Source organism: Fundulus heteroclitus, chromosome 11 (genome assembly GCF_011125445.2).
Source record: "Fundulus heteroclitus isolate FHET01 chromosome 11, MU-UCD_Fhet_4.1, whole genome shotgun sequence".
Classification (NCBI taxonomy): Eukaryota; Metazoa; Chordata; class Actinopteri; order Cyprinodontiformes; family Fundulidae; genus Fundulus; species Fundulus heteroclitus.
The window spans coordinates 2,994,455-3,007,416 of NC_046371.1; the positions used below are offsets into that span (position 1 = coordinate 2,994,455).

Below are 12,962 nucleotides of genomic sequence, written 5' to 3' on the forward strand. Positions count from 1 at the left end.
TAGAGGCGGATCCAAAGAATTGCTGCAATAAGCCGCAGACTTTAGGGGGGTTATGCATGCTGAGGCTTTCTCTTATTCTTTTTCCTGTATCTTGTTTGTTTCACAAGAAATAAGAAATCCATCTTTAAGGTTGTCAGAATTTTATGCAAAATGAAATTATGCAATCTTTCAAATAATCCATTTTAATTCCACTTTGTGAGGCAAAAACAAAAACATGAAAAAATGCTGAGGGGGTGAATACTTTTGCAAGGCTCTGGACATGAACATTTGGACATGAACATTGAAATATTTGCGCTTAGTTATTTATTTTTCATAAAGAGGTAAATTCAGCAAATGTATTTTATGTACTTGGGTAATGGCTGCATGGGAACGGTGTGGAAATGCAAAGGTTTTCTTTTCATCACTTTGACGTTGAGTTAACATGAAAATGGGTCTTGGGAGCCCAGAAACACTATTTGTTTAGACAGCAAAGCCCAAAATATGCTGATAACTTAGCAGGGAAACATGTGTGATAATTAAGCCTGACCTTCCAACGTTTCGGGGCCGAGTTTCAGGAAATCTCAGCACCGACTTGAATCATTGTCTCATGTTTCTTTGCAGAGCGCAGGACTTAGTTTGGATGCAGATGTAAATATTTGTGGGGGATAAAGCCATGCTGTGCCAGATAACCACACAGCCGTGCATCTGATAACTCACACTGCAACTCAGAAATGTGTGCAGCAGCTCTCTGGGTTTTTTTTTTTTTTTTTTTTTTGTCTGAAATTGAGATTAACTGAGATGTGCAGAATTTTTCTCTCCCCGCAAACCTCCGAACGGGCTTGTGAAAGTATGCTGATGTGAATGAGGGTGAAGTGCTGCTTGTGAACGAGCTTTACTGTTTGCAGCTGTAGTCTGACCAAATTGAAGGAGGAGGCAAAGGACACTTCAATGCAGACGGAGGGTTGTCTTTATAGATGATTGAGATCGAGAGGCCATCTAACAGGATGCATATGTATTAGGCTGCAGGGTCATTAGGGAGGATGTTAAAGATAACTTCATGAAGGTTGACACCAATGTGGAAGCACGGATGTTAATCTAATCTTAATTTTCATAGTCTCTAACCTGACTAAAGGCATGAATGACGCTGCGTCTTCTACGTCACTGTGGACAAATGTTGGCCCTCTGAAAAAAAGCTTTAATTCATTCACATCTGAAGGTTTCCTGTTATGAAAGGCCGGTTTAAGGTTATGCCATTTGAGATTTTAAATTAGATTCCAGCAGTTTATTCTTATTTATTCATGTGCATATGTTAAACTGGTGGGCTTTGTCTAAAAGGCCAGATTAACAGGAGGTACTACGTCTAAGAAGTTCCACCTTTGTCTCGTTAGTCCACAAAATAATAAATTCAGGATATTTATTTATTATCTGGCCCATGGAGTAAGTTTTTACCCACTCTCTCTTTCTTACTGTTGAATTGTGAACTCAGACTGAGGCTAGTGAAGCCAGCAGAGGTTTAAACATTGTTCTATGTTCTTTCATGACCCACTAATTGAGTAATAGATGAGCTCTTTGTGGGCCGGGATATTTCTGGGAAGCTTTCCCACTGTTCTGTGTTCTCCATTTGTGAAGTAACAATTCTCACTGTGACTCTCTGGGTTCCCAAAGCCTTATAATTGGCCTGGGGAATGACGTGTTGCTTTTTGAGATCCGTTAGCCTACTTCATGCTGTCAGACAGGTTCTGTTTGAGTGAATTTTTGATCTAAAGGTCTGGGAGAAATCAGGCCTGCTAGTGAAACTGAATTCAGCTTCTTTTCAAAATACTTATAGTTAATTTATTATCTAGCAACAGGGTTCAATTATTTTTTCTGCCTTAATAAATGATGTACTTGTTTGCAAACTATATTTTGTCAAATTTGAATAAAACAGGATTATGACCAAAAATCTGAACAGGTTGACTGTTTTCTAGAAATTAGCAGAAAATTATAGCCTCCTATTGAAAATTTGAAACTCAGTCTTTGAGTATTTGGCAAAGAATGTTGTCTCAGCAGAGACGGAGAGTCGGTCCTTTGACTCGTGGAGCTGAGCAAGCACTCCATCTTGGAGAGGGCATCCAAGTGGCCGTGGAAGGCAAACATGGAGAAAACGGCTCTGGGAATATCTCTCGTTCCCACACCACCTGAGCTCCTTTCTGTTGTCTTTACTGTTGCAGATATCATCATTTGATTTTTGGGCCAGGCATCTCGGTCTTAGGAGGCATTGTTAGAGTTTCCAGCGCGGTATATCTGGGATCTCACCAGCCGAAGGAGGGAAACGGATACGCTGTTGTCTTTGTATCGAGCTCCATCCTGTGTAAGCAAACATTCAGAGGGGTAGTGGTTTTCCATGCCTCCAAAGCCTTCATGCTGACTGGGAACAAAGGCCAGTTTTGTGAAAATGTGCCTGACTTCCAGAGAAAGCCAAAACAAGAACATGATTTGCACTTGAGTCACAAAATCACTACATTTGTCTTTTTTTTTTGAAGGTGCTTAACGTGGCTTTTCAGAACAACACACAGACAGCCTCTTAAATTACCCATTTAGTTGTGTTCAAGGTGGGTGTACCTGACATTCCAGCATGCATTGTGTTTATTCAAACAATTAGAAGAAATTAAACATAGACGGTTTAAAAGTTACGTTCATGTGTCAAAGACTAATCTGCAAATTGCTGGTTAGTTTTTGCACGTGTGACATTTCTAGCAAGGAGCAAGAAGCAAAAAAGAAAGAAAACCAACAAATCTTCAGTGACTGAATAAACTGCATCGATTTCCTCAGTTTACAGCACGCGAGATACGTGCAAGTCTTACAAAAAAGAATGCCGAGGCCCTGATATAATGCACACAGACGTCACACACGCCTTTCACACGTCTGAATCCTGCACAGGAAGAGCAGCGCCACAAAGGCGCTGAGGCAGCCTCCTCTCCCTCGCAGATGTTTCTCCAAAGCCGTCAGACTGTGGCTGTTTGGAAGCGTGGATGGCATCTCGTTGCGGGATGATAGCCGGCTACCTGTCTTTGAAAGGCATGTCCCCGCCCGTGGCTCCAATGAAGCTCCACGGCGAGAGCCGCGCTGAGGCTGACTCTCTGGTTTGTGTGAAGTGGCGACATGCGGGAGGCTCAGCGGGATTTCTCTGTCAAGCGCTGGATCACCATTTACTGGCGTTCTGCAGCCTGTGATTTCACTTCCATGTTAATAGCATTGAAGATAAAACGTCTAACAGTGAACCGTGCTGCAGTCAGAAGTAATTGAATTTGCACAAATGTTGGGGAACAAGCAGAAGTGATTTGCCTTTTCAATACTTTTAATTCCGTTTGCTTAATTTTTGCTTCTGATTCGCCGTAACGCAGGCGGGGACAAACACCAGGTGCTTCGCCTTCGCCAATTTTCCCCGTGTCGTTGCTTCACTTCGGTTAATGCTGAGCAGCATATGAGTCTCAGGGAAAAGGGATATTCTTGGATTAAAGAGATTATGCCTTTCCTCTCACCTGCCAAAAGGCGCGAGAGGGGGGAAACAAGTAGAGTGTTGGGAAAGACGCCTTTTTGGAGATTAAGCAAATGAATGAATGTTTATTTTGCGTTCCCTGAATGTGTTTACCGCTGCTTCTGAGTCCTGGAGATGTCTAAAACCTACAGCTGCATCTCACTGTTAGAATATCATTTAGTTTAATCCAATTCAAGAAGTGCGGCTCAGAAATTACTGAGACATATTCCACACACGGTGACATGTGTCAAAAACGTTTATTTCCATACATTCTTGGTTATTCTGGTTTACAGCAGATGAAAACCCCAAATCCAGTTTCTCTAGACCAGAATATTACATCAGACCAATGAAAATAACTTCCTACTGAACATTGTCTCCGTCTACTGCTGCTCTCGGTTCTTGGTTCCTTAGCTCAGGTAAAGCACTTGTCTCTGTGGTTCTGGAATGCTTTAACACCAGGAATATGACGGTTCTGGATATTTCTGGCTGTGGTGACGTTCAAAGCGCTCGCTCAGTACTTCCTCTTAGTTCACAACTATCTCTCTCTGCGTGTTGTGCTTCTTCTCCAGACAGTTTTTCCTTCCTCTCAACTTTCCATTAATATGTTTGGGTATGGCTTTCTGTGGATATTTTCTACTGGACTGATCTTTTTAAGCTAAGCCTTGAGGTGGAGGGTGTCAGTCACTGCCTGTTGCTGCAGTCTGCTGAATAACAATGGTCATCATGGAAGATTTCAATTTTATTGGGTTCACATAATCTGATTTTTCTAAGAAAAAGAATGTTGAAGATTTTTAAATTGTAAAACTAACAGAAAAATGCTTGAAATGCATCAATCTGTGTAATGGATCTATATACTACTTGAGTTTCAAGTTTTCATTAGCATTACTGAACAACACTTTTTGATGATTCTGATTTACTGAGATGCGCCTGTATCTCTTCTTCTCCACCGTTATCCCTTTCCTTTGCGTTGTCGCACCGTTTCTTATGATGCCGAGCCGGTTCCCCGTCTTCAGGAAGTTTAATTCCCTGAAGTGTCAGACATGTTGTTGTCACAGGTCAGAGGGACATGTTGAACGTGTTCTCAATACCAGATAAAACCTCTCAGGAGAGATTTACAAGGATTGCCGCCGTCTCCTGCAGACACAAAGAAATGTAAAGCTTTAAAACTCTGAGGGAAACCTTCAGAGCGACCGTATCCAGGAATGAAGTTTTCAGGCCAGGGCCGGTGTGAACACAAAAGACTGAACGCTAGATGTGTAAATAAAAACATTACGTCCTCGGAACAAGTGTCAGACCTTTGAGTCAAAACCCAGAAACCATGTGGACACTGAGATGTTGCACTCCAGTGAGCAGAAAGATTTCATCCCCCACTTTCATTTGCGGCGGGGTCTGAGTTGAACATTGTGGGGTTTTTTTTTTGAGCAGGCGAGCCGACAGGACTTTGAGCGTCGCCTTATTGTGCCGTGGCCCTGTGTCACCACTCCTCCAGATGAAAGCAAAATGACTGATGTATATTCTCTTCTGTCTTCTTTTCTCCTCTCAGCTGCTATTCAGGTGCAAATCACTCCGGCACTGGGGGAAATCAGCGTCGGCGAGTCCAAATTCTTCCTCTGTGAAGGTAAGAGCCTTCTAGAGACGCAGCTCATTTATCTCAGCTTGCTGCAGGATTCACTTTATCCAAAAATACTGTCGGTAAGAACCGAAGTCGTCCTGATAAAAGCATCACATGACCAGCGGAATAATTAGAGAAAGAGAGGCGTTATTTGGCAGCGCGCTGGGAGGAGGCAGAGGGACCACAGGCAGGTGAAGCTGGGAACCAGAACGACTTCAGTCACATTCACACAAACATGTTCCTGGCCTGGAGTCTGCGTGTTCTCTTCACGAAACTGTGGGATCTTTCTGGGTACTCCGGCTTCCTGCCGCAGTCCAAAACCCGCCAGGTCTCCCTAACCTCCAGGGTTGATTATGATTATGACGGTTGTCCTGTTTGTCTCTGTGTCGCCTTGTGATGGACTGGAGACGTGTCCACTGTGTGTCCTGCTTCGCCCCCTAGATTTAGTTATATATGCAGAGGTGGGTAGAGTAGCCAAAGATTATACTCAGGTAAGAGGAGCACTACTTCAATATACTGAAGTAAAAGTAAAAAGTATGCACCCAAGAAATTACTTAGTTAAGAGTAAAAAAGTATGCAGTATGAAGGCTACTCAAGTATTGAGTAACTAATCAGAACAGCTGATGATTTAATCTTTAAAAATTATGTAATTGGATGGACAAAAATATAAAGTCATGTTCAAATTCTTGTATTTTAAAGACAAAAGATGCACTAAAGACACTAAAGAGAAAAGAAAAACTTTTCTTAGACTTAGACAAACTTTATTGTCATTTTGTATGCACACAGTGCATACAGAACAAATTCATTGTTTAACATCAAACTTGAAAGAAATATTTACATCACTTAATGTATATACAGTATGTTAGAACAGTGCAAAAAACTTCCAATAACAATATTGACTGTTTCCTAAACGTTCATCTGACCTCTAAATGGCTCAATGAGCTCAGCAGATAGAAAATAACATTAAAATAAGAAAGATTATGTACAAATAAGAAGACACACTTTAACATGAACTGCAGTTTTTTATCTCTTTCATGCATTTTTGGTTAAAACTAGTTTGCTCTTTGTTCATGAAGTTACTCACAGAAGGTAGAGTAGCCAGAGATGTTACTCTAGTAAGAGTAACGATACTTGAGTAATAATGTGACTCAAGTAAAAGTAAAAGTTACAGTGCAGTAAAACCACTCCTAAAAGCACACTTTGTTCAAAAAGTTACTCAAGTAAATGTAACTGAGTGAATGTAACTAGTTACTACCCAACCTTGTAAATATGTAATAAAAATAGACATTTATAAAATGTCAGGAATAACCTGCTTGGTGCCAAACTGTTCCATAAGAAAGTGAGTCCTAGAAGCAAAGTTTATATGGACACTTAAAACTGAAAGATTGTTTTTTGTCTGCTCTGTAAAAAATAAATGGCTTTAGCTCGACTTTGAATGGTTCAGTGCTGAACAATAAAGCATCCTTAGAGCTTGCAGTGTTCTTTATGTGAGCAGACAGCATTACTATTTTGCTAACAAACTAAAACCGCCTGTGTTTGTGTTCGGCTTCATGAAAAATGAATAGGGAAGAAAAGTTGTTATCTCACAGTAAAAGTTGCCTCCTGGCCAATAAATACAAATTATTTATAGGACTCTCTTAGATCCCGTTATTCACTCTTTTCAAAACTTGAAATGTTTCCCCTATTTTTAAGATGCCTTTGGAGAAATAAACTAGGTTTATTTCATTTCCTAGTTGTGATATTTTTCCCTTTGGGTCTTGTTGCTGCCTTGTGGTATCCCAACACCACCAACAAGTCTTAATGTTGTTCAAGTTCTGGTTTACATCAGGATAGAACTTAATGCTGTGCACATCAGAAGCCAACTTGCTCTTTAACTTTGCCATTCATTCTGCTTTGCAGTGGTTGGAGACGCTAAAGACATCGACTGGTTCGCCCCGAGCGGTGAGAAGATCCTCCCCACCCGGCCAAACATCTCTGTGAGTCGGACCGACGAGTCCACCTCGACTCTCACCCTCTACCACGCCAACGTGGACAACGCCGGTATCTACAAATGTGTGGCAAAGAACGGAGGCAAGGAGGCCCAAGCCACAGTTCAAGTAAAGATCTTCCGTAAGTGTCTGATTGGTTCAAACGTTTCCTTGGACTTATTTACCCGTATTCCAATCAGCATCACAGCAGGAGCCGCTCCGAGCCGCCCAGACGCCGCCACGGCTCTTCAAAAGGACGAGCAGACGTCACAAGAGGGTTATTCACGCCGCGCTTTAGTATTACTTTGAAATTCAATTAAATTGGAATGAGAAATAATCAAACAAGGAGGTTATATTTATTATTTTCAGGGGAAAAAATATATATATAAATGTGCAAATCATATCAAGTGTTAAGGCAAATGAACACTTAATGAGCTATAAGAGCTCACAGGCAGGCATGTGGGAAATAAGTAGTATTATATTTATTGTAACTGGTGATTTTCATCAAATGGAGCTCGGAGACGTGTGAATCCATTTCTAACAGCATCCTAACATCCCTGCCGGGGAAGACAAATGTTCCTGATTGTAATAAATGCATCATGCGTCTGTGCTGGTCTCTGGGTACAGTGTTTTACTTTGTTCTCCATCCAGCTTAAACCACCTGAACCCAACTTCACACAGACTACGGAAATATCTTCCCTGCATTGCCTTATTTTTTTCAGTTTTCCACTTGATTCTTTTTACTTTTTCCATCACAGCCACAAATGTAAGTGCATCTTATAGACTGATTTTATGTGAAAGACCAACACAAAGCAGTGCACAACGCTGAAGTGGAAGAAAACGATACATGGTTTTATAGTTCTTGAGTGAAAGTCCGGTTACCTATTTGCTGTTGCAATGACCACCTGAGCTGTGGAGCTCTGCAGCTCCTCAAGAGTTACCATGTCTGGCCTGTCCTAAGGGCGATTTGTTGCACTGAAGCTTATTTCAGGGTATCAGATTAAAAGGGGGCTGAAAATAAATGTGTGCCGCACTTTTGTTCCTGGTAATGCACCAGTTTGTGTTGGGCTATTATGTAAAATCCCAATAAAATACATTGAGGTTTTGCAGAGAGGCCGCCATATTAGATAATGCATCCATTCTGGATCACCTATTTCCCCCATAATCCTCCCTTTCCATAACATTTATTTTTCCTCAACAATCATCAATGTTCATGTAAGAGTTGACCCTTATCTAACATTCAAAACTCACATCAAGCACCTCCTTCTTTCATCTGAAGAACAAAACTCTCTCCATTACTCTCCTTTTCCGATGCTGAAAAACTTCTCCATGCTTTCGTCTCCTCAAGACTTGACAACGGCGATGCAGTTTTGTTTTTTTTGTTTTTTTTTTACATCCAAACAAGTCCAAAAACGTCCACACGTACCAAACAGTGCAGCCCGGATCCTGATGAAGCAAAGGAAACACGACCACATCTCCATCGTCTGTGGACCACCCTGAGGACACAGCAGAAAGGACTAAAAGCCTTCTAATTTAAAAGATTTTGAAGTGTTTAAATGTATTTTTCATTTTGCTCCCTACAGTTCTTGTTCTTTTTTTATTGTTTTTTATTGTAGAAAGAAGAGTGGTTGAGATGTATGGCTGAAAACAGTCAGCAGCTCCTTTTCCTGGTTCATTCTAATGTGCCTCCTTTTATACCAGGAGTCCTTCAAACTTTCTGTATTATATCTCTTTTTTTTTTAGAGATTTCTGATAAATCCAAACTAAATGCACAAGAAAAAAAATCCATGGGTCTGGCGAACTACCTCCACATCAGTGATATTCTTCTTTTACCGCACTTTAAGAACGCTGGCATTACAATGTTTGAGTTAAATGATGTTTGATATAGCTATAGAATAAAACCCCACATTGAACCAATCTCTAACATTTCTCAACAGAAAAGATCAGCTTCCAGAGTGCACCGAGTCCACAGGAGTTTAACGAGGGCGATAACGCCGACATCGTCTGCGATGTGGTCAGCTCGCCTCCGGCCAGCATCATTTGGAAGCACAAGGGCTCCATCCTCCAATCCGCCAAAGACGGTGAGCCGGTTCAGACAAAACCGCTTCTGCCTCTGCCTCTGTGCTGCTTTCTCACCTCCAGCGCGCCACTCTGCCCAATCCTCTTGACTCCCCGAGCAGTCGCCTCGCCTTCATGCCGTCGCTGCCTGCCAGTTCATGCTTTTCAATCAATTTTCCACTCTATGCTGAGTCTCACTCTCCCCTTGCCTGTTATCTAAGAGAAAAGTAAAGTATTTTCTGCAGGAGGTGATTTTATACCTCTTAGAAGGTGCATGGAAATGGTATTTTTTTTTTTTTTTAGCCTAGCGGGAGGAAGTTATTGTCCGCTGAAGGAAAAGTGAGGTTTAATTTACCCAAACAGGTGGAAATTCTGAACTTAACAAAAGCAAAGAAAGAGGAAGGAGAGGGTAAAGCAAAGGCTATAATTTAATTTGAATCACTTCTAACAAAAGAGCCGCTGCAGCGAAGCCCTGTGAAGTTTTGCAGGTTAGCTAATAGCTGGCTTACCAAAAGGTTTTTTTTTGTATTTCTCCAGGAGAGGAGCGCCCATATGGTTGAGAGTTAATAATTGGGTGAAGCTCTTCCCTCGCAGCAGGATTGCTGGGTTTGTTGCCTGATGTCTGTGTTTTCAATAGTTCACTCAATTGAAAAATCTTTCTCGTTAGCATATCAAGTGCTCCCCGGCTTTAGGCTTGAAAGGAGGCTCTGGAAAGTTTGTCACCTACTCTTTTACTGTGAAAGGAGGCCATAATTAGCTTTGATTCGCAGCAGTTACCATTGATTCGGGTATTCAGTAAAAAATAAGCATAGAGAGCCTGACAAAAGGAAAACACAAGAAACAATCCATGGAAACTTTAAGAACCGATTCTGTTACAATCAACTTTTTCTGTGCCGCTGATCCCTGTGTTTGAAACAATTGTAGCTTAGAAGCTGTGAAGCTTGAAAGAAATTTGTTAAAACGGCTTTCATAGAAACGCGCGGACAAATGAAACAAAATGAGGAATAAACTGTGCTTCAGAAAGTTTCAGATAAATGGGTAACAACATTTTTAAAGCATTTAGTTGTTTGTGGGAATATGATAAAGAGTGTGTTTTTGGTGTACAGTTGTGGAGGAAAACAATAGCAGTGTTCAGAAAACAGCATCCATACAGAAAATTACACTGGAAATATTGCACGTTTTATTCCAGAATAAAATATAATATATAATAATATAACAGTTTTATTCAAATCACTGTACAGAAAATGAGAAAAAATAGTTCCATGCTGTTGAAAAAGGGGTTTTCTATTCAAACTCAAAAACTGTACTGCATAAATAAATTAAAAAACACTTAAAATGTAGCTTTTCTGTGAATTAATATTCATAAAAATCCACTTTTTCTGAGAGCTGCTTCATATCTACTCCATGAAGCCGACCAGCTTCAGCCACCTGAGAGCAGGATTTTCAGCTCAGGACCATTTAACTACAGCATATCTGCAGCTCCTTTGCATTTTTTGAGAGAAGCATGCTTGATGTCACACCAAAGCGTTTTCTGTTGGATGAAGAGTCAAGGATTGAGTTGGCTGCTCCATATCATTAGTCTCGTTTGATTTGAAACCAAAATGCTGCTCCTTACTGGGGTTTTTGGGATCTTGTTGAAACCATTTTGAGGATATTTTCTGTTCAGCCTAAAGCAACAAGACCTTTACACAGATTTAGTCTGATCCATGATCCCAGATAGTCGATAAATGGGCCCAACACCATACTTTGAGAAGCATTCCCGTACCATGATGCATGTGTTTGAGGAGTGTCCACCACTTCCAGGCCTGTGTCTTCAGAGTCTCTCCATCTGAAGTAATTTTTTAAGTTTGGGATGTTGCTTGAGCTTCTTAGCAATAGCTCTGCTTTAGGTATTTTCTAATTATTACAGTAATCACAGGTAGCCCTTTTATAAGCAGCCTGGAGCTGATTGTTGATGGGTTTTGTTAATTCTTCCATCCTTTGAAATGGTTTTCTTCCAAGATTTTCATGGTTGGATTTCCATTTTAAAGCTTTCAACATAGGTTCAGCTGAATAGTCTAGAATTTTCTGTACTGCAGCAGCAGGTGTCTCATGACTGTTGGGTCTATTATTTTTCTATTAGTCTACTATTGTTAATGTCAAAGATATTAGACTTAAAAGTAGAGTCAGTGATTTTTTCCGGAAGTTTTTTCCGCAAGTCCCTTACTGAATAATTGTGCATACGGAAGACCGTCTGACCTTGCTCTTCTGCTCTTCAGAGGAATGACATTAAAAAAATCTCCTAAATCCACTCTGGTCTTATTTATTTCTACTGAGGCCTTTCTCTTCTTCTCATAAACATGAACGCGTTTCGCTTCTTGTGACTCTCAGCCATGTTCAAAGTCTACGATAAGAGCAGCAAAGCTACAATAAACGGCTAACCGCTAAGCTAACTGCTAAGCTAACTGCTAAGCTAACCACTATGCTAACAGGATACCTAAACACTAGAAGCGTGCATGCGCAGCCAGCAAGAGGAAACTCAGAAGGAACGAGAAGAATGATGGCATGTGAGACAACCAATAGATACGGCGATTACCCCGGAACTTGAGGGACAGAGGGGGTGAGAGCAGGAACCTAAACCGATCCCTGCTCTTCGGACCAAAGGCCAGGGATCGGTCAGAGTTTTTACAGGCCTGCAGCTCTCCTTTTTCTGAATACATAATGTATCAACTACTTTCAGGATTAAAGGACCATTTTACCCAGTATAATAAAAAGTGTTTCTGAACAGAATTACCAACTATAGCTTTAATTATTATAATAGACAATATTATTTTTAAACAGTGGTAAATACCGAGTCTATAACTTTCAGTGGGACCCATCTGGCATCTTACACTGGCTGGATGGGCTCCACATGGGTTCACTGAGTGCTTCCTGGTTGGAAACCACTAAAGTTCACTAAATAAGCCTATATCAGCAAACTAGTTGGACACTATATGAAGGCCTTGGCTGGGATTTGGTCAGGCAATAAAAAAACTGTTCACACTGTCCCTCATATCTATGTAGTGGCTGTTATGTAACTTGTGTCCACTATGGGGTCAGTTTTAGCCAGTTTCCTATGCTCATGGGGCCCTATGTCATCTTTGGCTGGGTTTCTGTTATTGTTGAAACTTCCTGCAGCCAAACATGAGTTTTTCATGGCTTTGAAAACCTTTCTCCAACTCTGCCTTAATGAATAAAGTCAGTGATGTGTAAAGTATGTGCACAGAGAAAGAAAAAGGGCTTTGTATTACACTTGAACTGGGTCTGTTTTAGCCTGAATGTTACCCCACCCCTGGTGGCCGCTGGAAAGCCTGAACTTACCACAAAGCAGTGCTTAACCTGCCTTTATTCTTGGACTCCAATCAGGAATGTGTTTTTCACCAAAGAAAAAAAAAAGCTCCAATCGTGACCAACACCAAAAGTGCTCATGCTATTTTCCTTCTGCAGCAGTTGACCGAATCATTATGTTTAGATTTCCACAAAGAGCTGCATATCCTAAAAAGTGTCACTGAGACATAAATTAAGACCCACCTCTCTGAACTTAAGTGAGAAACAAGAATTTCAGTATTTCTTTCCAATGTGCATTTAAATTCAGAGCATGAAAATTCAATACCCAATTTAAGAGCCTCAAAAGTCCTCTCACATTCACAGAAATTGTTTATTACTCTGCCAGAGTTACACTAATAGTGCTTGAGAACTTGTTAGTCTCCTGAATTATGCAAACACAGAAAATGTAGTGAAAGAAAATGTTTAATATTCCAAGCCAGCAGCCATCCCAGCATATAATCAAATTAATCAAACGGGACACGTC

At 40.8% G+C, this 12,962-nt stretch overlaps 1 protein-coding gene across 8 annotated transcripts in view; it reads left to right on the top strand.

Annotated features, from left to right (window-relative positions):
- The window catches only part of ncam1a (neural cell adhesion molecule 1a), a 374,147-nt gene that overhangs the window by 293,625 nt on the left and 67,560 nt on the right, over positions 1-12,962 (top strand). For all 8 annotated transcript variants that reach the window (XM_036142729.1, XM_036142725.1, XM_036142727.1 and 5 more), the window contains exons 2-4: positions 5,040-5,114; positions 7,008-7,217; positions 9,013-9,156. In XM_036142729.1, coding sequence (XP_035998622.1) covers positions 5,040-5,114; positions 7,008-7,217; positions 9,013-9,156 — 429 coding nt within the window. The remainder of the gene's footprint in view (positions 1-5,039; positions 5,115-7,007; positions 7,218-9,012; positions 9,157-12,962) is intronic.